The 26285-nt window shown below is 42.0% G+C and overlaps 1 protein-coding gene and 2 long non-coding RNA genes across 4 annotated transcripts in view; 2 read left to right on the top strand and 1 right to left on the bottom strand.

Moving 5' to 3' along the window:
• Positions 1 to 482: 482 nt before the first annotated feature.
• LOC130179133 (uncharacterized) lies at positions 483 to 1601 on the bottom strand. The gene is made up of 3 exons (XR_008829237.1): positions 1572 to 1601; positions 733 to 1054; positions 483 to 622 (listed from the first exon to the last, which is right to left on the bottom strand). It is a non-coding gene; the product is annotated as an uncharacterized LOC130179133 (long non-coding RNA).
• Positions 1602 to 10990: 9389 nt separating this feature from the next.
• Positions 10991 to 13084, top strand: LOC130179294 (uncharacterized). The gene is made up of 3 exons (XR_008829272.1): positions 10991 to 11099; positions 11238 to 11340; positions 11572 to 13084. It is a non-coding gene; the product is annotated as an uncharacterized LOC130179294 (long non-coding RNA).
• Positions 13085 to 13882: 798 nt separating this feature from the next.
• LOC130178505 (rho GTPase-activating protein 29-like) overlaps positions 13883 to 26285 on the top strand; it is a 29288-nt gene continuing 16885 nt past the window's right edge. For both annotated transcript variants that reach the window (XM_056390814.1, XM_056390816.1), the window contains exons 1-2: positions 13883 to 14036; positions 14576 to 14926. In XM_056390814.1, coding sequence (XP_056246789.1) covers positions 14635 to 14926 — 292 coding nt within the window. In that variant the 5' untranslated portion in view covers positions 13883 to 14036; positions 14576 to 14634. The remainder of the gene's footprint in view (positions 14037 to 14575; positions 14927 to 26285) is intronic.

Consider the following 26285-nt stretch of genomic DNA (forward strand, 5'->3'; position numbering starts at 1 on the left):
CTGAACAATTTTCTTTGTTTACAAATATTTTCATAGAAATTATATATTTACATATATATATATGGACTGGCAAAAATACAATAAAAATAAAATAATAAATAATGAAAAATAAAGATTAAAAAACAGTAACAATGTCCTTCAGTCCCTTTCAGTCCTCCCTCCACTCTTCCACAGTCTTTCTGCTGACAGGCACACAGTAGGACACACCTGCTATGCAAGTGTGGCTAGTGTCAATGATCTTCGGCTGGCCACACTTGCTGCAGGTGTGCATTGTTGGCTGCTGGTGGGGTTTTCCTTCAGGCAGTGGCCCCTTGTCCGCCATACTCTTCTTGAAGGCTGTGGTCCAGGAAGAGGAGGGCGCTGTAGAGAAGAGGGAACTAGTGCTGGGGCGAGAGGAGGACCAACAGCAACAGACAAGGGGCCAGGCTGCTTGTCGTCTGGAGATGGAGGAGGAGGAGGAGGCAGACCCGTGCTAGAGGGCCCAGGTTGCTCCTTGGGGGGATTGAAGTGAAAAGCACAAAGAACAGCCCCCTTGCTGGAGGGAGAGGCTGGTCAGCAAAAGCTGAAGCCGGGACAACACCACTTCCCTGCCCTCCTCCATTTTTTCTGGCATTGAAAGAACCTGGAACACACAGACCAACACAGACTATTTTAGACTCTTCAGCTTTCATTAAAAGAGAAATCACAGTACAGATTACAACACACCAGCACAGCTTTATGTCAGACTCTTACCACTTGGACAGGGTCCTCGTTTAGCTCAAAGAGCTGGATGTTGGTCTGAGCCATCAACCTCGAGCTGGCCATCCTCTTTAATGCCCATGTAGTTCTTGATTCAGACTGAAAGACTCTATCTTGTTGGCCATCAATGGGGACTGAGAACTTGTTGGACGCTCCATCGAAACGGGAAAATTAACATCAGCAGAGTGGTTTACTGCAGTCATATAGAAAATGAAAATAAGAGAGGTTCATGACTATGAATAAATGTCATGTAGTTATTATATTAATGCTACTAGTGCATGAAAACTTGCATTTGTCTTTTTGAAGCAGGCAGAATCTGTAACAGAGCAGAGGAGGAAATGAGATGAAGGTATGCATCATGTTCCCACAGATGTTCTGACATGTTTTACATGATTCCACTGCTTGAACAGCATGAGCACTGATAACTCGCCAATTCAAATAACTGTTAGCAGCTGACTTCAGAGCTGCTGTTCAATTACATATGTATGAATAACAAAAGCCAATTTTTTCCCGCCTCAACATGAAAAATGAATGTAAAAGCAGCAAATAGCATTAGCACTATGAGCTGAACTTACAGTGGTATGTTAGCGACATGTTTTTAGCCTTAAAGACGGTTTGAACATCATGAATGTTAGCTGGGTAAAACAAAACGACGACAACAACTGTGTATCATGAATTCAATCAAGTAAAATTAAATTAAATAATAAAAAATTGACATTTTGATAATTAGAAAGCCCCAGATATAAGTACCGTATAAGACTTGGGTTTGACTAATAAGTCAGCCAGAAACACGAGTTTGTACAAGTTTTTTCCCAAATATATGTTGTACTTACGACTTCGCCGCTGTTTCCTCAATAGAAAAATCTTCGCCTTGACCGTGGGCGTCGCAAATGGCAAAATGGAACAAATCCGGAATTCCCATTGGATGGCAAAAGTTTGATTCTCGAAATTGGAACAAATCGAGCCATCTGATTGGCTGCCTGTTCCTTCGCTCCTTCCTTGTTCAGCAGCACACTGCAGAATGGATGAGGTCAGGCATTCACTTCCTGAGAGGATGCAGGAAGCTCGAGACATTTGTGTGGCTGCTCAGAATGGCGGCAGGCGTGAGCTCAGAGAATTACCCCCTCTGTCCTGAGTTCATGCGGCGGCTCTTTTGCTGCATATTCACGTAGGATGGGGAGGACGTGTCTCGGCCAAGGAGGAGGAACACCAGGGAAATGTCTCGGCACTGTCGCCGCCGCACGCATGGGGTGCAGAAGACCAAGTGTCTTATCAATGAGATGATGGAGACCTTCCTGGTGGACACGGACACAACGGGCATCCCACTGCTGGACAGGCAGGACATCTGGGCCACCGAGAGGAAGCATGTGGCCTGTATCCAGGTATGGCTGCTTCTCTGACCCTATGAAGTTATAGATTTTAGTCTAAAATATTTGTTTGTCTCATCTCATCAAAGACTCCTGAACAACAGTTAACCGTCATCTCTGTACTAACGTCCTGCTTGTCACCACATCCAGGATCCACCTGATGTACGTCTGTACACCAGGACAGGCCAGGTGACCATGCGGTGGGTGAGTCTGCCCATGTACCGCTGTGCCCGGTGGGCATTCCACCTGCACAGGTTCATCCCAGCTGAGAAGTCAGATCAAAACACAACAAATGCTTGAATGTAAAAGAGTGAAAAATCTATCTGGGTCTCGCCCATTAAACTGCAGCACCAAACGCAAATCAGCCACAACATCAACACCACTCAGCAGAAATCTCTGTACAAAACCGCCTGGGGGAAAGTTTTCCTTCTCGGATTAACTGCAGCTTGGATAGCTCTAACATTTTTTCAGTGCTCTGCCCAAATCCTCTCCACCTCAAGCCTTGTTTTTATTTTTGAATCTGTTTATTTTATTTAGCTGAATGAATTATCATTATTGAACTGTATTATCCCTGTCAGTATTCTTCAGATGACATTCATGCCAACAAAGCTTACTGAGATGAAGAACTGAATTTAAATAGACTCCTCTGTTTGGACAGAGGAACAAAGGCTGAGGACTGAACTCCAGTCTTAAGGAATGGTGTGGATGGTTGTTTGATAACATAACGGAAAGCTCTGGAGGGGAAACATGGAAGAGGCCATTGATAAGGGATTTGATGGATAGCAGCAGGATTATTTGGATCCCTCACAGCAGCTTCCACCACTGCCTCAGCCCCTGCCTGCCACCCAGCGCCATGCTGCCAGCAGCTCTTCGGTTTTTACTGTTCAGACTTTGTGACAATGCATTCTACCATCAATCAGGTTGTTATTGTTTGATCCTAAAGTTATGAACTGATGTGTAATGTCTTATTTTCTGTTCATTACGGGACAGTGTTGGTCCTGACGGCTCTCCTGGACACCAACTCGTAACCCGTGTGGCCTAGAGTCTGGTGGAGCTCTGCACAAATGGCTACATCACCCAGGCAGAGGTGGAGGAGATTGTGGGGCTCTGGGATGCCAGTCATAGAGACCATGGAATGGTGTATATTTTCTGTCTACTTTTCTGTCCTTTGTCTGGTTACAGCTGTATCGTGGGAACGGGCAGCAGACCTGCAATTTGGCCTAACGCCAGCCAGCTGGTGGAAGCAATCTTCATCCAGCTGTGTGTCTGCCACCCTGGCAGCAAGAGGGTGATGGGCTGCCTTATGATCCTGGTTCTTTGGGACTACGTCATCTGAAACTAGGTAACCATGCACCTAGCCCTCAGAACCAGAACAACTCTTCAGTTGTTCGTGGTGAACCAGCTCACCCTCTCTCAGTGGTGAGACACTCTTCCTTATTTACAGTCTATTCAGAGCTGACTCACAATTTATAACCTTTATGTTCATAAGCTGCTGCTGACACACCATCAGTGTCCCCTGCCCACGCAGGCCTTTGTTAAGGCCCCAGAGCCCCTCTTTACAGTGAGGGAGAGGGCAGAGGAGAGTCAGCTCCCCACTGCCAGCACCCGCATCTATACAAACCTGCCTCACTTGACCAGTTCATATCTCACCTCAAGAGGGGTCAGTCCGCTCTCACACTATCAAGTGTTTAAAGCCCTCTTTATGACACCCACAAAACTTTTAAGAAAATTATATTTAAACCAGCCGGGGTGGCTATGGAGAACACAGACTTAAACTCTTAAACTATTCACTGTTTTTTTTCAAACACTTGCCTTTTATTGAGCTGACACTTCAATAAATTGTATTTTATAAACACAGCTATGGCTTTGTTTTCGTTCTTAATGCCACACATTATTCATGTTATACCACTAACCTTTTAAAACACGTACATTAAATAACATTTTAGCAAATTAATTAAATTTTACATTTGCACAAATGCAGTGGGTACAACGGTTTACACAGATCTATGGGCAGATGGGCCGCTACACCTGAAACATCGTTCAACTTTAAACTAGGAGTGTGTACTGAACGGCCACAATCATGGTACATACAAGCGTCTGAGGGCTCCATGGGGGAGGCGACCATTTTTGTAAACCACATGCAAAGTCAAAAGCACCGTTGACTTGTCACAGCACCATATAAATTCAGTCACGATGTTTTTGCCATCACAGACATCAAGACAGACCACACGTGCAACCACACCGAAAAATGGAGTGTGAGAATTTGAGCGTGACCCTTCAAATGAAGGGCTAACGTTACCTAACGTTAGCTGGAAGTCAAGGAAGCTAACAAACGGAAGCTAATGTCAGCTAATCTGTAGCCTACTGCAGAAAGATGTGTGCAGCCATAGCTAGTAGGAATGTGGATTTGCAGCGAGCAAATGATCAAGCTGAAGTGAAGGCACTTGCCACCCTTTAGCGCCAGTACTTTGTGGTTATAATGACTGGGTTTATCTGCATGGGTTAAACTGGGGTCAAAATAATTGGGGGTGGGGGGGGTGGGGGGCAGATCATGTTCAGCAATGAACTTAAACACACGTATTGTTTGATCTCACACACAGTCAATCATTGATTACTGAGTGTCAACCGTAACTGTCACTCCAAGGTAACGTAGTTTTTTTTTTCAAACTTTATTGAACAATTAAATATTACAGTTCCACATAGGAATCTTCAGTTTTCATTTTGCATTCTTAAAAATTATACAAAACATGTTTAAACTCTGTTCAAAAACTGTTCAAAAACAGCAAGGCCATACTGACATCAAATAAAATACATATATTTAAAAATAAATATCAGAAAAATAAAAATAAACTATGACATGTTATAAGAAAATAAGCAAATTAATAATACAGGCTAATCTTCCTCACCTCCCAGCAGTCAGGATTAAAAAAACAGATCTCTATTAACAAATCCTTCATATCTTATAGCATACACTATCCGTACCTCGTGACACCATCAATGAGCCACCTAGATGGTTCCCATAATAAAAGAGTCAGTGGAGTGCATGAGTGCCACAAGTCAATCAAAGCACCAGGTACCGTGACATCTTCTGACAAGTTTTTCACTGGTTTGTATGTGTCCGCCAAAAACAACAAAGAGGGGAAAAAATATCTTAATTTCACTTTTAAAACATGTCAGTGAGGGTTTCTGATTTCTGATTGGATATGATATTTTCCCATAGTTATGATTATATTAACCATATCAGATTCAAGGTAACGTAGTTGTATGTTGAAGGGTGCGGACAGCAGCTTTATGTCCGGGGTCCAAAGTCATGACGAGAGAGCACCTTTTTTTTTTTTTTTTTTTTTTTACCGCTCATGGTGCAGAAACAAGCGCCCGGTTCCGTCACACCGCTGGATCCTTCACTGTTGCCAAGACCGGTCCTGGTCAGAAGAAAAGGTAAGAAGAAAAGATTCCGCGTTATTATTTCATATCTTGGAGTTGGGCGAAGACCCGCCCCTGCACCCCCTGTGATTGGATGAGGTAGCTCAGGCTATGCGAGAGTACTGATTAGCTAATCCTTTCCAAGCTGCCAACCTGTAACGTTAACCTAGCCATGGTGCCAACCACGAACCTGCCATGGCCAGGAGGAGAGCAATTCAGCCCCGGCAGCCCAGGTTGTTCCTGCTTGTTGTAGTTACTGCAGGTAAGTTAATGTGTAACGCCGAAGCAAAACGCTAGTGCAATATCAGTCAGTTGTCTGTTGTTGAGATTATACCACCAACGTATTGTCAAACCGAATCGCACGTGCATAGCGAAACACGTTAGCTTTGCAAAAAACAATACAGAGAAATTAAGCTAAATGCTAACTCAAGTGTCTAGGCCGTGCCAATACGTGCATTAGAGCTAATGCTAGTGCATTAGAGCTAATATTAATTCTACTTGCAAACAGGGCAACAAATCTGCAAAGCCCCCAGCACCGCTGAATGGTTTCCCTGCTACGCGTCTGGACCAACACTGAATTATTGGTAAGGGCCATGAGTTGTCCTATGATGTAGCCCATATACATTTATATCTTGCTTATTTTGTAAGAAATGTATTTACAAATGTTTCCATTGAAAATATAATATTATACGATATAATATATGACTGATATAATAAAGAGTTATAAAAGTATGACATAATATGACTCAGATATTTCCCTCAGCATAGAGAGGGAACACTGGACTTGCAAAAATAAAATAATGTAAATGAAAATAGATTGTTAAAGATTAAAAAATGTTCCTCTGGTCCTCTTGCCCTCTCTCTCCTCTTCATTTCCACACTCCACAGCTCCACAGACTTTATGCTGACAGCTGCAAAAGTTTGGCACACCTGTGGCCAGTCTTGATTTGGATGGCCACACTGCTCCGGTGCAACGCTTCGCCAGTTTCTCTGGCGTTGAGAGAATCTGCAACACACAGACAAAAACAGACTAACACTGACTGTTTTAGACTCTTAGGCTTCCATTAAAAGAGAAATCACAGTCCAGATTACAACACAGCTTTATGTCAGACTCATACCACTTGGACAGGGTCCTCCTATTTAGCTCGAAGAGCTGAATGCTGGTCTGAGCCATCAACCTCAGGCTGGACAGCAAAGCCTCTTTAAAGGCCACGTAGTCCTGCAGGATGAGGTTTCACAGAGTCCTCATGATCCCTTTGGACCACGGACGGAAGAGCTGGCTGCAAATGGCCTCCACCAGGCGGCTGGCGCAGGGCCATGTTGCAGGGCCCGAGTTCAGTCCGACAAGACAGCTGAAAGGTAATCGCAGAGAGCAGAGTGTGTTTCTATAAATATGATCTTTGTTAGAGGAAACAGTGATATTTAACCTCCTAGGACCTGGCATCCACATATGTGGACCTCACATTTTGGGTTCTCTAGACCACAATACTAACTTTTTCTCAACAAGGGCCTGGTGACCACATATGAGGATATTATACTGCCACTCAGTGATCGAAATTTAAAACTAATGTTCTCATATGTGGACATCATTTTTCTCAGGTCCCAATCAGCCTTAATAGCAAAGAGAAATTAAAAATGCACGCCATGCAAGAGTTCGGGTCTTCTTGATAATCTGGGGCCTGAACCTCAGGGGCCTCAGGAGGGTCATCTTGGTCAGAGGCGGCTGAACTGGATGGTACAGACCTGGGTGCATCAGCTGGATCACTTGACCGGGCCGCTGTGCTGGTGGATGTGGTATCCAGCCTGAAGACGGTGGGGTCCTCGACATCCTCCTCGATACCCTCATCCAGTTTCTCCAGCGACTCAGTGGCTGTAGCCTCATCTGGCACACAAACGTACCTGGGATGAACCGGTTGTGGAAGGACTCCAGTGATGTGAAGCCCCTTGCGCAACGATAAACCAGCAGGATGACAACGCCCTTTGTCAGCCTGCCGGTCTGGGTGTACAGCTGCAGTCCCAGTGGGTCATGGATGCAGGTGAAGTGGCGCCTCTGCGTACTCCATATGTTCTACATGCGGTGAGCATCTACCAACGGGACACCCAGGGTGTCTCGTCCTGCCGGTCCGCTGAAAGTGTTGAGGAGGCCTTGGGTGAGTAGCACTGTCTCCTCCGCCCCACATGTCCTCCGACAACAGTGGAGCCTCCACTCCTCCCTGGAGGTCCTCTGGATAACCTCGGCGTTGGTCAGGGCAACCGTCCTCTGCCTCCCCTCAAGCTGGCACCGCTTGGCCTCGATGAGACGACCTGCATCTCCGGGGTCCACCTCAAAAATGCAGTGAGACAGCTGCCTCTTGAAGGTGAAGGAGTGGAGCTGATGGAAAGCGACGCATCAGGTGCTAGATATCAAGCCTCACCACGAGCTGTCCCCACTCCTGTGACAGAGAAACAAACGCAATCCGATTGAATTTTTCTAGAATTTGTGTACAGTGCATCACAGGTTCAGTTTATGTTACTCTGTGTTTGTAACATGAGTCTCGGTTCCACACCTGAAACAAGGCAGCCGTCTTGGACACGGCGTCTCTCTTGCAGCAGTTCCAGTCCACGTACATCAGCTGAAGGGGGAGAAACTTTACTCGTCTTGGTCGAATCCATCTTCAAGATGGATCTGAAGGTGGACGTGATCCTGGCTTTGTACTCCAGCCGCGTCAGGACGTTGTAACCGTACACCGTCGGCAGCCAAACGGGTGACGGCACAGGGGGCATCTGCAGTAGTGGGGAAAAGTGCCCCCTCAAGGCACAAGAGTCAGAGTGCACCTCCCACAGGGTGTTGTACAGCTGAGTAGAACTGTTGCCCAGAGTGCGAGACCTGCGCTGCTCAACCACTCTAAGGTCACAGCGGCGCAGCTGCAGGTGCTGAGACAGGAGGTGGAGGTGGATACAGCGGCGAGAGAGGGGCCTGTACATCTGAGTCTGAAAGATACGTTTTTCAGTTACATGACAGAATTAGATTCATGTTCATACTGAGAGACAGAGTAGCTCAGAGACCTCCACACAGATCACATGGTGGTCTGACAGGAAGCAAGGTGAGACAGATAAGACAGAAAAGTGGAGGTAGTGATGCAGGCAGCAACTACAGGAGTCATGCAGGTAACTGAGGAGAGGAGGATGAACAAAGCGTGATTCTTCAGAAGCTGTCATTAGTGATGAGTTAACAGCTGATGGGTCAGAATGTCAGTTAGTGATATGAGACTTGCACCAGGAAGCTTTTTATTGAATCCAGACTTTTACCCTGTTGTCTCCTGTCCTTCTGATTAAACAAACATTTATAATAGGAAAATAAAAAGAAGAGTCAAAACCAATGAAAACAGTAACGATATTTCACATAAATGTGATTTTATATTTTACTTCCACTCCTGTCAACTACTGCTCTGACCAGCTCTTCATCTGAGATCTCCTCTGATGATGTTGAGGGAAGAGCTGGTCTGGAGGAGGCTGAAAGTTCACCATGAGAGAGAAGAAACAGAAAATATACAGTGACAAAACATTAGAAACAAACATAATGAAGTTGAACTCTGGATTTAATGTAAATGTACTTGAGCTTGCCTGGAAATGCAGGCTTGGAGAGCCTTAAATGAAAACACATACTGTGACGCACTCCTGGCTCTTGGTCGAGACAGAGGCTCTCTGCTGCTGGTGGCAGTGGTTGTGGCAGCCGTGGCGGTGGATGCAGCAGCAGCAGCACTCGGCTCTTCACGTAGCAGACAGCGTTCTCCATCTGTGTGCCTGGAGCTGGCACCTTCCTCTGCAAGTATTTGACAAATTTATGTGAATGTATGTCACATGACTCTTACCATTGATAGTTATCACAGCAGTTGTATTGCAAATGTTTTTACAACATACTGGATTTGTTTGGGGTCCTCAGACTCGTACAGGCTCTTCAGGGTCTTGAATTTGAAGTCCCCGAAGCCAACAAGGGCCTGTCTCTCCTGACCAGGCTCGAGGGACTTATCCCACATCTCCTCAAACGCACTGTAGAACCTGACTGCCTCCACAAAGTCAGGGTATGCTGAGGAGTAGCAGGTGATGGTGTCATGCAAGTCCATAAAGACAGGTTAAAACTGTGCCTTCTGACTTTGTACTTTATGAATTAGACCGAAGGACTCTACCTTGTTGGCCATTAGCGGGTACTGAGACCCTGTCCTCTTTCACTCTTTCTGGTGGGAGGCGACCAGATTGACGGCGTTGTTAGCCCGCGTTGTTCTCCAGGAGCAAGTGGAAGGTCTTTATCTGGTACCTGCCGAGCTGGACCTTCCACCAACTCAGGATGAGGGTGGCGTTCCCTGTGTCACCACGTGGGCCCAGGCACCTGCAGCCACCTCCTCTGTTTTTTTGGGGGTTTTTTTGCCCTAACTGGGGCCACCAGGCTTGAACCTCATTGGAGGCTTTCAGTAGGATGGTCATCTCCTGAATGTATCTAAACAGGGGAAATGAACATCAGCAGAGTAGTCTACTGCAGTAATGCAGAAAATGAGAATAAGAGATCTCATTTAGCAGCAGACTTCCTTGTTACTTACTGTTGAATTATGTATGAATGACAAAGCCTAGTTTTTCCCACCTCTACATGAAAAATTAGTGTAAAAGCAGCAAATAAGATTACCACAATTAGAATTACCAGCTCGCGGTTGTATGCCTCTTCTACTCAAGAGTTTCAGCTTAAATCCCTGTTTATCCAGAATCATATAAAATATTAACCATTTGTGTGAAATTTTGTTATAATTACTGTGTGAAGTGTTGAGTTATGGCTAATAAGTGTTTTGTGCGGTCACTGTGACCATGACCTTGATTTTGACTTTTAACTATCAAAATCTAATTAGTTCGTCAAATTTGAAGAAATTCCCTCATGGTGTTACGATATTGTGTTCACAAGTCCAAAACCATGTTTTGTGAGGTCACCTTGACCTTTGACATTTAACCACTAAAATCTAATCGACTCATCCTTGAGTCCTAGTGAATGTTTGTTCAGTTTGTTACTAGCTCACATTCCAGTGTTTTTACCAGTGGTTTTGCTGTTTAAATTTGTATTGCCTGCCTACCTCAACTTCAGTTTCTTTCTACCCATCTGCATGCAAGACACTTTTTTGTATTAAAGCCTGAAACCCACCCTGCTAGCTTCCACCATGCTAGCCTAATGCCTACACTTCATTCTACACCCCAGTCTATTTGGCTTGGGTTTGTGAGCCTTCCAGTCCTGAGTTGGCTAGTCCACTGTCTGCTCCTGCTCCCAAGCTGTCTTGCCTCCCCTCTGTTCCTGACCTAGAAGACCTAAAGCAGTCCCATTTCTGGGGGACTTGTCTGGCTATCAGCTGGAGCCCTTAGAAGGAAGCATGAGTAACCCCCCCCCCCCCCCCCCCCCCCGGCATTACCCTCAGTTGGCAGTAACAGGGTGATAGGCTACCTTCTGACCCACTGCAACCTGGTTCTGAGGACCTATATTTTCACCATGCACCGGGCCCTGACATTCAGAACAAATCTCGAGTTGTTTGTGGTGAACCAGCTCATCCTTTCTAAATGGTGAGACTCTCTTCCTTATTTACAGTTTATTCACAGCTGACTCACTGATTATAACTTTCGCTATCTTCAAAAACTGCTGCTGACACACCAATATGACATATCTAATGTTCAACATTAACAGCTCTGTTCACTCTGCAGGCACAGCCACCCAGGAGAGGACCACACTGTATGCTGTTGGAAATGGCTGTAGGAAAAGCAGGCGGAGGCTGAAAATAGGACTGGCCACAGACAGCAGAGAAAGGTGAGCAGGGAGAGGGTGAGCTACTGAACCCACAGGAGTGGCTGGCTGGCTTCTTTGAACTGACCACTACATGGTCCTACTTGTATATTGTGTACATATTGTAAAGTTGGTTTGTTGCATGGACTTCTACTTCTACAACTAACCAACCAGAACTAATTTGACAGCATTTTCATTGTTCACGTCCTGTTTTGCTGTTGTCCCATCTAAACAGTTTATATCTCACCTCAACAGTTGTCGATCCTCTCACACTGACAAGTGTCTGAAGCCTTCTTTAGGACACCCACAAGACTTTTTAGAAAATTATATTAAAATCAGCTGTAAGGGTGCTGATATGCACAACACAGACACATTACTGAACTGGTTTGTAAACGCAATAATGCCACATTGTATGTGCATATTGGACACGCGTGTAAAGCCACCATACCATAACAACAAACAGGTTTGAATGGAAAGCAGCTGTAAGAACAATCATATTGAAGTGATGTTTAGCTGACATGGCTCAACTATCAACATAATATCTTTAGTATTTGTTTCTTTTAAAGAAAAGGAATTTTGGTCGGAATTTCTTTTATTTCATTATTTCTTTTATCAAGCAAGTTGGGTGTTTTTATATCCTAGTGGGGAATCTAAACCTGAATACACAATAATAGGGACTCACCATCACGTGTGTGCCAAAGTTGAGGTCCCCACAGGTTTTTGAGGGTTAAGACTTGGTTGCTAGGGATCAGGTTAGAATTATGTTTAGGTTAGGGTAAGGGGCAAGGGAATGCATTAGTTCAATGAGTTGCCCCCATGGGGATCTAGAAACGTGTGTATGTGTGTGCTCTGTTTATATTTTTCAGGTCAGTGGAGCTGTCTGATTCTTGTGTTATTGATTCCTGGTTTCTTTATGATTGATGCATTGTTCACCATAACAAAAATATTTTGTGTTTTATAAATGCTCTTATATTCCCTTAATCCATTATGTATTTTTATTTGATTGCAATCATTAGTGAAAAAGTCCCATTGCTCCATCAAAGCACTTTGGTTAGTGTTGGATGTTTTTACTCTCATTGGTGTGAATTTGGTAGACAGAAAAATTGGAACATCTGTCAACATAATGCAATACAGCTCAACAAAACCACAGAATACATCCTCCAAAATGATCACACAGTTGAATCAACATGTCTTTAACAGCAAAATTTCAACATGACTGTTGAATTAGACTGTATTAGTTTTAACTAGGTGTTCGTATTATAATTTGTTCTATAATAACACACTACGCCCATTTATTTGATGGAACTAAGAAAAACTGTTTCACCCTGATGGTAGAAACAGTGTTTGTAGCTGGAAGTCTACACTGATTAAGTCCACCCTGTGAAATTGAAAGCTGAAATGTCAGCCCTGTTGGCACTGTCAAATATACACTCTCAGATATTTGGACTTTTACATTCTGTGTTGCCTTGATATCAACTTCTGTTTCTGTTGCTCTTCTTAAAATGGTCTGTTTACAATTACATTATTTATACACTGTTTTTTCAAACACTTTCCTTTCATTGATCAGTGAGTTCACACTTGATTAAATAGCATTTGCACCTCTTTCTTTTCTTCTTTTTTTTTTTTCATAATGCCTCACATTTGATTTGAATACAAGTGTCTGTTAGCAGGTGTCAGCGAGTAAGCTACATGGCATGGTGTAATTTTTAGCCTTGTGTAAAGCCGTAGCTAGTGGGAATGTGGAGTAATTGCAAATGCAACAGTTGTAGTCAAATCAACAATTTCTACAGTGACCAGTGAGCTTTCTAGCCAAATAATGTAGCTGTGTAGGTATCTGCATTACAGCTCATGGGTTAAAGCGAAATAAGAGGGAGTTCAGTCAATCTGTTTAAGTACATTGACTGGACTGTGCTCTTTTGCAACTTAGAGCAATACAATTTCACATATTTATGTCCTCAAATGAATTATGTTCAACTTGCTGTGTGTGTTGTTAGTTTTGTTAATTTGCACCATCCTTTTAATTAATTTAACACCATTTTACACCACAGTTCAGTGAAATGCAATCATTTATCTTATGACATACAGTAAATTATTATTTGTGATGTAAATTCAGTGAGTAGTTGTCCAGCTGTTGATGAATGTTGGATTTCAAACTATGATATGGTTAGGATCTTTTGTTTGTATTATGTGTGAAAGAATTCCACCACTTAGCAGAAAATATTATGTAGAAAAAAATGCCAGAATTTAGCACATGTTTATTACAATACAAACGCGTGGCACATTTTTCGCACAAATGTTACAACTTTGAAATACTGATTTACCTGTCAGCCAGTGATGTTTAGGGTATATCTGATATTATTCTCCTAAAAGATATTGCGTGAATATAACATTCGAGTTGAGCTGTTTTTTTGTTTTTATTTTGAGATTCGGTTATAATTCCAACACGTCCGCAAGCACTTGAAGGCATCACAGCTCCATCCCGTCTGGCCAATCAAAACGCTTGTGAGAGGTCATGTGATAAACAAACTAGTAAATTACAATTGACTTGAGTTTGCCGATAGTCGGCCACTTCTCGATGTACAGTTACTCGCAGCGGACAACTTTTTGCCTTTTGTTGGAGTTTGTTTGCTCAACGGAAATGCTTGTGGGTTTTTAAAGGAACTATTGAGCACAGTGTTGTTTGGTTACCGTGGCCATTATGTCAGTAACCCGCCGAGCAGGTGAGCTAAAAAAAAATCGTTTTTCTGGCAGTGCCAGCAAAGCAGTTTATGACCCAGGGTCGACTTTTTGCCGGGGTAGCAGCATCACTTTTCACTGTAAACTGTCCGAAAAAAGAAATGTTGAGGTCGTGTAGTTATCGTTGTTGTTAGAGTTTTGTAAATACCGCCCGTGCTTTTACTTTTGTTTTGGTCTCGTTAATATGTTCATTTTCTTTAGTGTTTTGTTTTAGGAAGATGTATGACATTGTTTTGATGTATTGACAGATACTGTTATTTCTCAAATATAGCGTTTAAGCTAAGTTAGCTAAAAGCAAATCGTTCAACTTTACAACAGTTTTAATTGAGAAAAAAAAAAATCCTATCGTGACATAGTAGTAGAGATCATTTAAAGACATTAAAGAACTTCTGTGGGAGTTGACAGTTATGCTTACTGTAAAGTCAATACTTAATATCAGACGAAGAATCTGTATAGATAAAAACGTTGACATTTCATGACATTAGATGCTGGTTTACATCATCATCATCATTCTGTCTTTCAGCCTTCCAGGGACCAGGGCTGTACCCCCTTTAAAGGGCGGCAGCTGCACTGGCTGCTGGGATGCTACGGAAGAGCAGCAGCAGCAGTAGTGGTGGCAGTGGGACAAATCACACCCAGGGTCTGCCACGACACCTCTCCAAAACCCTCACAGGATCTCTGTCAGCCGGATCCACCAAGACCTTGGATATGGGCCGCAGCTCGAAGAACCCCAACCCTCTGAGCAGCATGGGGCTATCGTCTCAGCTGGTGGGAGCACCAGGAGTGGACCCGGAGTATGTAATGCAGCTGGTTAATGACGTGCGGTGGTTCGCCGATGTGCTGCTCAACCTCAAGGATGCTTTCCAGTGTAAAGGTGAGTTCAGGGGTGCTGGAATGTGGGGGAGTTTATGAAGGTGCTCTGGGGGTCAGGGAAGTGGAACATAATAAAATGGTGTACTTGAAAACAGAAAATCTCTTTGGATACATGTTATTCATAATCAGTGTTGCATATTCAGTGCAATCTAGGGGTTTTATTCTAGCGAAGTTTTCTAAATATATTTTTTTGTGTGCCATTTCCCGGTTGCCCACTTCTACTTCAGTTGGGAATGTTTCTTAGATATCCCAAAAAGACTTTGAACAAACCTCAGATAGTGGAGAGGAATGTGTTGTATTCAGGTGATGGTTGAGGGAGCAATATCCAAGCATGATAAGAGCATGAAAGTTAGACTTTTTTTGTTGTTGTGTTTGAAATAACATTAGACGGTCTTCTATAATGCATTTCTTCTTCTCCTATTTGCTGACCATTTCTCTTGAAAAGAACCCTTGCTCTTTGTAGTGAGGTATTGACATTAAAACCTGATGTTTACTGATGATACTATAGATAGTCGAAATTCTTTACCACCAAATTCCATCATAGATAAACTGGGAATGTATTGACAAGAAGTCTTGTTGTGTTTGTTTGACCAGTGGCTCACAGGAATAATGAATAATAATGTGTAAATACACCTTAAGCATTTTAAACACTGTTAAATGAATGGTGTTGCAAACAGTATGAACATTTTTCTTGACTCATAGGTAGTATAGCTGACCAATACTGTAATTGTTCTGCTTTGATGCCTTCTGTGCCAAAAACAAAACAAAAAATAGAATTGCACTTATTGCAAGTGCTTTTAGATAAAATGTCCAGGAAGACTCCTTTTGATTTTGTTATGTTACAGATAAGTTTGCTGTTGTGACAGACGGCAAGAACCACCTATGGAGTGTTAGTGCATAGTGTGATAACAGCTTTGCTGCTAACATACTGGAGTGCTTGCAGTGTTGTTAGCGTCTTAACAACCACACTCAACCACACACTGCCACACATAAGTACACGTGTAGAGCAGACGCAGGTTACTGACTTGCTTTCTGTTTTTCTCACTTGGTTTTGATGGCTTGGCACTTGTTTGGAGACATGCACAAAACACTCTGCCCACACAAATGCACACACAGTGTTAAACAAGGCAGCATAGACACTAGTGATAACTTACTGTATTGTTATTGTGTGGTTTTTTCATTACCAGTCAATCTGTATGTTATTTGTTTTGATTGATTATAAAATGTGTTTAGAAAAAAGGATCTCAACCTCCAAGAGCCCAAGGTGACATCATGACATTGCATGTTTTGCTTGATCAATTTACTGATCAATTTATCAACTTACTGTTTAAGCACTAATGTTACATGTTTGTCATGTATAATAGCAGTACAGTCCATTTTGTGAGCAGATCTGTGAATTTGCATTGTGGTGTCTGTTTTATTAATTAACTAAAGACATTTACTTCTCTGGAATTAATACAGTAAGACTGCCACGGTTGCAGCTCCTACTGCTCCTACTGTACTGCTAAAAGACACATACCTTCACACAAACGCACACACTGGGGTCCAAATGAAGCTCTGGCAGTGGGAGTGAGTTGTTTAGCAATTCCTCTGGCTGGAGGAGTGAGGCCTCTGTGAGTGAGCTTTGGCTTGCGTCATGCTGAGTGTTGTTCTGAGCCATCACAAAAACATTTGGGATATTTGCCTCCCTGTTTTACAACGGCTCTTATTCAGCAGGTGGGGATGAAATCATACCATATGACCCTATAATGTCACTCAGCTATTTGTCAGTTAGATTAGTGGTTTATTTTTATTTTCTCTGAGACATTGACTTGTTGAAACAACTCGTGCAAGATGCTACTATGATGTGGTTTACAGTCCAGTCAAAAGTAAATACTGAGTCATTTTCATTACTAATGGGTAACAAAGAGTAGTGGAAGATGGCCACAGTTTAAGTAAATGTGTTTTGTTAACAGTCCTCCCGGCTTTAAATACACACTGATCCGAGACAGGTAATAACACCAAACAAGCAAACAGGGAACCAACACTTATATCATCTTTGAACTGAAAAGTGATTTAGAGGCCGACAGTTTGGAGCTTTTGACCATTTGTTCTTAACTTTTTAAGGAGATTCCCGTTTCCAATGTACTTTACATCCTGAGTCCTGTTGGTGTTCAGTCTGGTTCCTGTCTGCTGGCACTGGTACATTCCTGAAGATTGTCTCTTAAAGACAGACACTGATTATCACCTTAAAATGTTTTTCTTTAGCAGGGAGTTTTTTTATGGACATGTTCATGTGATCTTCATGTCCAAAGACACAGGTATTCATATCCTTATAGAAAATATTGAAATAATCTCAATGTTTTTGGTATTAAGCATTTGCTTGATTTAGAGTTAAAAAAAGCAAAAAAAAACATTCTACTTAATAATGATTTGTTCTCTCAGTATGGCTGCATCTTGTCGTGTGTGTGTGTGTGTGTGTGTGTGTGTGTGTGTGTGTGTGTGTGTGTGTGCGCGCACATCCATAATTAGATTGGATTGATGACTTGCCTATTTTTGTCTGAGGGGTCAGGGAGGTTACACAGTCTGGAAAAAGCCACAGTTAAAGGCCTGATTTTGAAATAAGGCTACATCTTTGTTTTATATGTGGTATCAGCACATTACATGCACAAACATAAGGAGCTATCCATTACAGTTTACTGCATAGTCCAAATTACTAACCTCAAAGGAATTTTAAAGTGTACTGTAAAATACAAATTCAAAAAAATTCAACTAAATAAGTGAGCAATCCTTTTTCTTTGCAAAGTAATATTTAGTTTTTTTCACAAATGGATGGTAATCACAGGTGGAGGTGCATTAGAATTTATCATGTCATCATTTGTCACATCATCACAAAAGACACATACCTACACACACCTATACGTTTAACTTTTTTTGTATAGCACCCCTCTTACGTAGACATAAAATCAACATAATAATGTAAAATTAGATGAAATAATAAATAATTACATTGAAAAAAAACAGCCCTTTGCTTGAAAAGACCAAATCCAGGTCTCAATGTAGCTGAGGGAAGCTGCAGTAACAAGGCAGTGAGGGAAATGGGGAGGAGGTTAGTGAGGCACATGCCAGCTCTCGTGTTGTTCTTTTCATACTTGGAAAGCCCTGTCACTGGAGCACTGTGAGAAACCGACATAATGCTTTTTTTGCTGATAGGCAAGCTCCTTGCTGAGATCTGGCAGGCTTGCAGAGAGGCAGGTTTGACTTGGTGTGTGTCACATAGCTTCTCATACAGAGAGGACTTTGTGGAGGCTTTAGCTGGGAAGATGCTTATTGTTCCTCCCAAGGGAACCTGCCAGTTTTTAGCTGGAGGCAGCGCATGCATGGGGCATGTTTGGCTGGTGGAAACCCACTGGGGAACTCCATCAATGACTGTAAGCTTGGGTTAACAGACCCACTGCGTTCACACCCACAGCTTTACACCTTTAGATTCCCCAGGGTCAGATTGAGGTGTAGGTTTTCACTTTCTCTCATAAGAGTCACAGCGCTTGCAGGAATCATTGCTCAACAATAGTCAAGCTGTCAAAGAATGTAACCCAGGAGAAGAATGTGAGGCTGTATGAGTTTTGACTGAGCAGGTGACCCCTGTCCCTACGTCCCTGTTGGTCTGAGACGATCTTTATCCACTTACACGTAGCATCATCACACATCAGTAAACCTTACGCTGTCACTTCTGTACATCAGACTGAAATGAAAGAAAACCCATTATATGATTGTGCAACAAACCACTTAGCACATTCTTGTGGGATCAGTATCTAATTGTTGTTTACATTTAAGTCAAACATTTTCTTAAGTTGGAATATCTCCAACTCCAGCACACTCATTGTGGCTTAAATTCCCATGATGTAAATATTAAAAGCATTTAATAGTCGTAATTGCACAGCACTTCAGGGCCAGTATAATAATAAAAGAAAAAATAATAAAAATGTCAGTATATTTTCCTCATCCTAAAGTTTTCATTTGAGTCTGTAGCAGAAGACAACTTGGTTAATAGTTTTAATCAGGATGAAAAAGGAGTCCTCTACACACAGCCGAGCTGCTGTCCCCCTCCCATCCCCCCACTCTCCTGCATACTCGGCATTCCTTTAGAACAAATGTTCACTTGTAGCTATAGTGCCTTCAATAGACTAATGGTAGGTGTGAGGCCGATTGACTATGAAAACTCTCCTAAAATAAATTCAGTTTGGATTTGTGGTCATATCTTTAAAAAAAAAACCCCCCCAAAAAAACCTCTTAAACGATTATCTGCTCAAAGCTGTCTTTCATTTAGAAATGTCAGGCTAGGAAAATGGAAAAATGATTCCTGTTTCTATGGAATTCAAGGAAAATATCTCAGGAGAACAGCTGCAGTACTTGAAACAGATTAAACATGCCAGTGTAGTTTTATGAGTAAATACACTGACTGCATGTTCCCTGAGGGAATTACAACCTATGTGTGGTAGTCATCTGATGTATACAGGACTAAACTGTCACTTTGTCAACTGTGAAGTCTTTTTTACAAAATGCCACTGTTGCACAAGCTCATATACTCATCACAAGTCCTGTTACTTCACATCTTTGTTTTGCTTTTATTTTGGTGACCACACAGGAACAAAACAACAGCAAATTTCCCCATAAAATGTCATTTTCTTTTTCCAAAATTTGTTAAAAAATGTCCACATAGTTGCAAGTAGCTCAGTACTTTGCCTTTTTTTTATTATTAAGCCAAAAAAAAAAGTCTAGGAATGTGTGTTGAGAAATGTGTGGTCGAAGTTATGGATACTGTACAGTCCATCAGGGCTGAACAGGGTGAGGTTTTAACTTTAAATGGAGATAGCTATCAGGACACTGACTGAAATTCTATTTCCTCGAGCGTTTCGTTGCTCAAGAAAGTCCAGGTTACTTAGTTTTTTCCTTTTTAGCCACAGGTGGAAAAGAAAAAAACAAAAGTGTTTCATACCGACACTTTTACAGTTCCACTTCAGGGTAGAACAAACATCTCACAGCGTAGTTGTAGAGCATGAAGTTGAAAGCTTATTTACTCAATGTATGGTGTACATTGTACAGCTTGTTTGACCACATATAAACTCGGGAACATGTTACCTCCCATTGTTCTACAGAAAATTTTCATACACTGTAGTGTTGTGAGACAAGACATCAAATGCCTGTAAAGGAGGAGGAACATGTCTAGCTGACTCAGTGGTCCCTTTTTCAATATAAAAAAACTGTCTTTCTTCAACTGTTGGTGTCATCATGACACTCTTATAAGATTTGGCTGTACTCTAGCTAAAATGCATTGTTCAGTGTTTCACAGTGTCAGTAAGTGTTGATTTTAGAAGGGCTGACTCCTCTTTTAGAGTAGTATAAGATAACAATGTTCGGAAACTGTTTGGTTGTAGTTTTACAGGGACTCATTTAGTTGTTTATTCATGGACTTGTTTTCCTCTCTGCTTAGGAGATTTTGAATTGCAGTTGTATGGTAATTGGAAATGTTAGTTGCATTGAGCCAATTTAAAGAGACTGAATTTATGTCCTTTAATTGGCTTATTAGAGTTAATGTCGGAATTGACTTGCTTCTAACCTCATCATGCAGAATGAGGCCAATTTTCAGGTTTGAACCAGTTTAAAGTCCCAGTTTACTGGCCATAAAAGCCACCACTACCCTGTACAAAATATATCCAGCAATAGCTACCAGAAATATCTCCCCTTCTCACACAAGTGCCCCTGTGCCAACTGAAGTGGCCACTTGCGGGTGGTGCCTTCAATCAAGAGAAAAGCCGAATTCTAGCACATAATAGTTTAATGGCCTGCTGCTCTTAGGAGAAAGAAAGGAGAGATTTGTTGGGCAGTAACTTTCCCCTGTGATGCTGAAGGATGTTTTTGTGCAAGCTTGTGGTTGGGGTGTGTTTCCTGGGGTGGGATTTATGGTTATGGGCTCTAGATGTTTGTGTAGGAGATTGGTCATGGAGAGGGGTGGATTGGCCAGTGAAGCTCCTGCTAGCAGGGGGATGTCACTCGCTGGCGATTGGGCAGACCTGCTGAAATTTACAACTGTGCATCAGGCCTGTGCAGGATGGGGGCCGAGGCTTATGATCCTGTGTTGTGAGTCAGACTGTTGGATTTTTATTTTTATTTTTTTTGTAGAAAATCAAAAACAGTGTCTGCTCAGCTTTGAATTAAGAGACACAACAAAAACACAATTATGCCTGTCCCAACAAATCCTTAGATCCTTGATTCACGTGTCTGAAAGAATCATTTACCCTCGCCCAATACAGTCGTCTCTTACAAATTCCTATGCTGTATTAGGGGACATCATTAATTCAGGTAGGTGGAGATTTATTGCAAAACCTTGTGCTGCCAACATCTTGAGGTGAAGTCATTCTCAGATGAGTATGTCTGGGTACTAGTGGAATAAAACTGGCTAACAATGCCAGCCTTTCTTTGTTCCTGGTAGCATTACAAATCATTTTTGAGTAATTTTTCAGGCCACACATTATCTGTTTCCAGCTTGTCAAATGTTAGGTTTTGCTGTTTTCTTGGTCTTATATGCTCATCAATTCAATAAAATTTTACTTTCATATTGGGCTCTGATAAATTATGATGTTTTTTTCTGATGTTTTATGAACAAATTGACTAATTGTGAAAATAATTGCAGTCCAGAATTAGTTATTCTGTTTTGGAAAATGAAAACAAGAATACAAAGTAGATTTGCTTCTTAACGGTCTAAAAGTCTATGGTTTGGATTGAAATCTTTATGTCGGGGTTAACATGTATTGGCCTCTATTTCTTGTTTTCCTTTACTGGTTTTCCTCCTCTCCTCGTGCAGCTGATTGACTGCGTCGATTCAGGAACGCCGTCTTGTTTTGCACCTGCTCTGAAGTCCCCAAAACATGTAATGAAGTGTTTGAAGAATTAGCCTGACTGTGAAGCCCAGACCCCACAGAGTGTAGTTCACTAATAGGCCAAGAGCAGGTAGCTGTTTATGGAGTGCCTGCTGTTTACTGTCTGTGTGATGTCTGGGGCCTGCTCTGTCTCCAAACAAGGCATGGGAAAGACAGAGAGGCACCCAGCAATGCAGCGTTTGTTTGGACAGAGGGGGAAATTAGTGTTTGGAGATGGAATCCTGACAAAACAATTCCACCTGTCGCAGATCAGGTTACAGTCAACTCTGCAATGCAAGCAGAGCCTGTTACAGTGAGTGTTTAATGTTTTCTAACCTTGTGGTTTGTAATTGTAGAGAGTTGTGAATAATCCCAGCATAGTTTATTTAGTCCGGGTTTCTCTTTTGGAAAAGGAGAAAAGTGTCAGTTTCCATTTGGTGCATTTGGGGTCATGACTGAGTCAGCACAGAGAGAAACGTGTCACCATCCAGGAATGAGGTAGACTGATACACATCTAAAAGAAAATCTGAAAATCATCTGCCTCTGTGGGTGTAAATCAGTCACCCTCCCTCCTTCTAGCAAAGAGAAGCGGGGGAGGGATGCTGCCAGAGAAATGTAGCCTCCTTGGCCTCTCGGTAAAGCCCTGCGGCTGTTTCCCAAGCAGCACTGTGTCACCAGAGCTGCTGAGGCTTGTTTCATGTCGAGCAGATCGCGTGTCCAGACAGGCCAGTTGATTGCCTGTTATCAGTGGGGGGAGCAGAGGCTGTAACCTCTGTCAGGCCACCTGAAGACTTGGATTAGATTGGTCCTTCTTTGCACTAGACACACAATGAGCTTTGTTAGACACAATGGCACCCCGCACACACACACAACAATCTACGGGGTGACATTAATTTAAAAGCCAAATGTTTGAGTTACTGTATTGTGCTGAAGTTGAGTCACCGCTTGAGTCACCTGCAAGTTTTTGGAAAAGACATTGGTATTTGCAACATACTGCGCATAAAGATTGACAGCAGACAAGTGATACGTTTCTGATGAGGTTGGTTTCCATCATTTTCCTGGCCACTTGTGAAATTCATTGTAATTGACATTACTTGAAGCTAATGACCTTTTGCAGCCACGTTTCAAGTTACTGGGGCTGAATATTGATGTTTTTGGGTGATGTTTGTCTTTAATGACCTTACTTAAAAACCATAGATATTATGTAAAGAACAAAGAGGCTTTTACATATACAGTTAAGAGAATCCTTTACTTTAGGAAATAGGGTAAAAAAAATGCAATACAATATACTTTAGTGTTTGTTGCTTGAATTTTGATAGTTGTATGGGCTTTTTCTGTTTTTTTTTTTTTTGTTTTTTTTGTTTTTAATCTGTGTAAATACCTAGCAACAGACAGATGAAAGTTCAAATGGTAAATGAATGAAAATGACACAGGCAGCACATACTGTGTAGAAGCATCCTACAAACAGTGCTGTACACTCATGAGCATTTCAACCTTTGTGCTATGGGCTTGTTGTAGTTACAGGACATCATGAAAGACCGATGGAAACCACCACTGAAAGAAAGTAAACTCAGGAAGCCTGGTGACTTTTTATTTGTAAATTAAATTAAAGTTATCTGTACAGTTGGAGCTAAATCCACTTACCATAATTGTATTTTTAACACACGGCTGTCAGGAGTTGTGTGCTGCATCCCAGGTGAAACTCTGATGTGGAGCTCACTAGTCAATCGACAGAAAATTAATTAGAAATAAGCTTTTCCTTGTCTTACATTATAGATAACAGAATATCTTTGGGTTTTGGACAGTTGGGTAGTTCTCAGTGTAGTTTCAAGTTTAAGAGAAAAATGCATAGTTCAAGTTTGGTCATTTTTATTTTTGTTATAATACTGTGTATTATTAGGTGGAAGTCAACTACTCAAACTTATTTTGTTTTCCTTAAAGGGAGGAAGGTCTTGATCTTGTAGAAAATAAATGAAGCAGACTGAGCGTGAAGCGTGGCTGGGACACCGGCTCATCCCACCACTGTAAAGAAAGACAAGGTGGCCTTGAGCTGCATTGGTGTTGGCAGGGGGTCTTCCTTTAAACAATATGGCCCAGCTCTATGCTTCAGTGCTGTTATCTCTACCAAAACAATGGCATGGTCCCCACAATCAGCCACAAATTTCCAGTGCGCTTTTTGATGCCATTGTTGTGACAAAACCACTCACCACTGATTCTTACCAGCTTTCTCTCAGCTGTCTCACGCTGCACTGAGCACAGATCCTCTCACATAATTCAAAGGGCAACACTGGTGGCGATCAGTATGAGCTGTCACACAAAATTTGACCTAGTTTTGATAACTCTATTCCCATTTCTGATTGTTAAATTGAATTCGTTTGTTAGAATTTTTTAATCTGGGGTTTTAGGGTGAAGAATTAACAATGATCTGAATAGCATAATTGACATCTGGAGGGGTCAGTCATGTGCACACTTGTATTTTGCGGAAAAAAAAAAGTAATCTACTTTTTAACCATCTGTTTTTACTATCTTTGAATAAAAAAACTTATTAAGGTTTATATATTGTAATTGTAACATATAGTCTCAACTTTTTGGTTTGAAGTTGTATTGGAGTTTTTATTTAGGAAATGAATACAGGATGAAGGCAGCCTATTTTCTCTGGCCCTTTTGAGGTGTGGTCTAAAATGTTGGTAGAGTACATGTAAAAAGCTCTGCTGTCATTAGTGTGGACATGGTCTTTGTTATCTGAAGGTCACTGTCAGTGTATCATTAATTGAAATGGCTTGCTGATGTTTTTTTTTTTGTTTTTTTTTGTGCCTCTCTATTACAGTGTTTTAACTCAGCACATTAGTGTGACAGCTGGCAGTGGGTGACAGTAAACAAAGGATACACCCACTACCAATCCATGAAAAAGAATACATGCCCTTTTTGGCTTCAACTCTGGTCCAGCAGATCGGCTCAGGACATCCTTCTGTCTTTGTTGCCACAACATCACAGCCATTGTTATTTCCTCACAATCTGTATCCCATTCGCCTCTCTGCAGAACAGATTAGTTTAATTAAATTCTTTTCTCTTCCAAGGAAAGGGAAATGGGTGATCTTAACCTAACCTACATTAATGCTGGGATTTCATAGCTTCACCCTCTGTCATGCTCAACTTTGTCATGCAAAGAGAAAATGCTCAGGTGTTCACCTCATTAGGACTAGCTCTCACATGCTAATGCATACACCACACACTTATCTTTGATAAGAAAATCTTCAAACACCAGCTAGTGAGCTAACCAAAAATACCCCTGATGACCACAACTGAGAAGGAGGGTTAAAAGGAAGGGGAAGGTGCTTAATGAAGGCCCATTGTCAGCACCGGCAGGGTGGGTGACTTCAAAGTGTGTGTTGTGGGGTCAGGGACCTCTCGCCTTGGGGCAGGGGAGAAGGTGAGCCCTCTGCTCTACAGGATGCTTTTTCTCTCGTCCTGAAGGGTGGGAGGCGTGGACAAGGATTGCTTAGCTTTTGACCAGCAAGATGGATGCTGTTATATTTGTGATATTTAAGTTTTGTCTATTTGTATGTTTGGAGAGTGTCCTCAAGAAACACCCTGTGCCTATTTCTCCTGTCTTTCATGAAATAGCGTCACCTATGGCCTCAGTTTATGTGTCAACTGTGGATTATGTCTCTTCAGTTTTTTTACACCAGCCAATTCAATTAGTGCATGTGTGTATGAAGCAGAGAGGGCAGCACACACACCCAGCCTCTCATTTTCATCCCCTCTGTAATTCCTTTTAATGTTCCAATAAATTCAGTCTCTCATCTCACCCTGCTGCCCGGTGGAATGGCCTTGATGAAAAACAGATGGCTTTTCTGTTTCCAGCCGGTGCCCTTGCTTCTTCCAAAACAGTGAGTTAGACATGAACTCACCTATTGTCTGGTGCCAACTTGCGGTGCCTCTGCTGATTAACCCGCATCAGACCCTGACACAGGCTGTCTTCCTGTTGACTGGAGAAAATTCATCATGTCTCTGTTTGCATTTTCCTTCTTGTTGGCTTTTATTTTGCCCAAAGAGCTTAACTCTCTGTACAAGACATTGCGACACTGTTTTGGGAAGTGCTGCAGGGATTAGCTTTGAAGTTGTGAAGAGGAGTACAGAGTCAGGAAAACCCTTGGTTAAATACAAAAAAAAATAGTAAATGTGGTACTATTCTTCACTCCTTTGCTGGGTTCTACAGGAACGGCATGCCTTTCATAGCAGAATTACTGAAAGTATCTGATATGGTCAAAAAACTAAAGGGAGAGGAGTGATCTGAATGCATTTTGTACATTCTTTTCCACTTCAAGTGTCATCTTCTGAAACCTCACTTGTAACGGAGAAAAATCCAAGATATTCCTCAACTTTTCTTGCGACTCACGCTGTCTGCCGCTGATTGCTGCAGGGAAATTATGATTGCATAATAGTTTCCATGTGTGCCACGTT

The sequence above is a fragment of the Seriola aureovittata genome, chromosome 12 (assembly GCF_021018895.1).
Source record: "Seriola aureovittata isolate HTS-2021-v1 ecotype China chromosome 12, ASM2101889v1, whole genome shotgun sequence".
NCBI classification, from domain to species: domain Eukaryota; kingdom Metazoa; phylum Chordata; class Actinopteri; order Carangiformes; family Carangidae; genus Seriola; species Seriola aureovittata.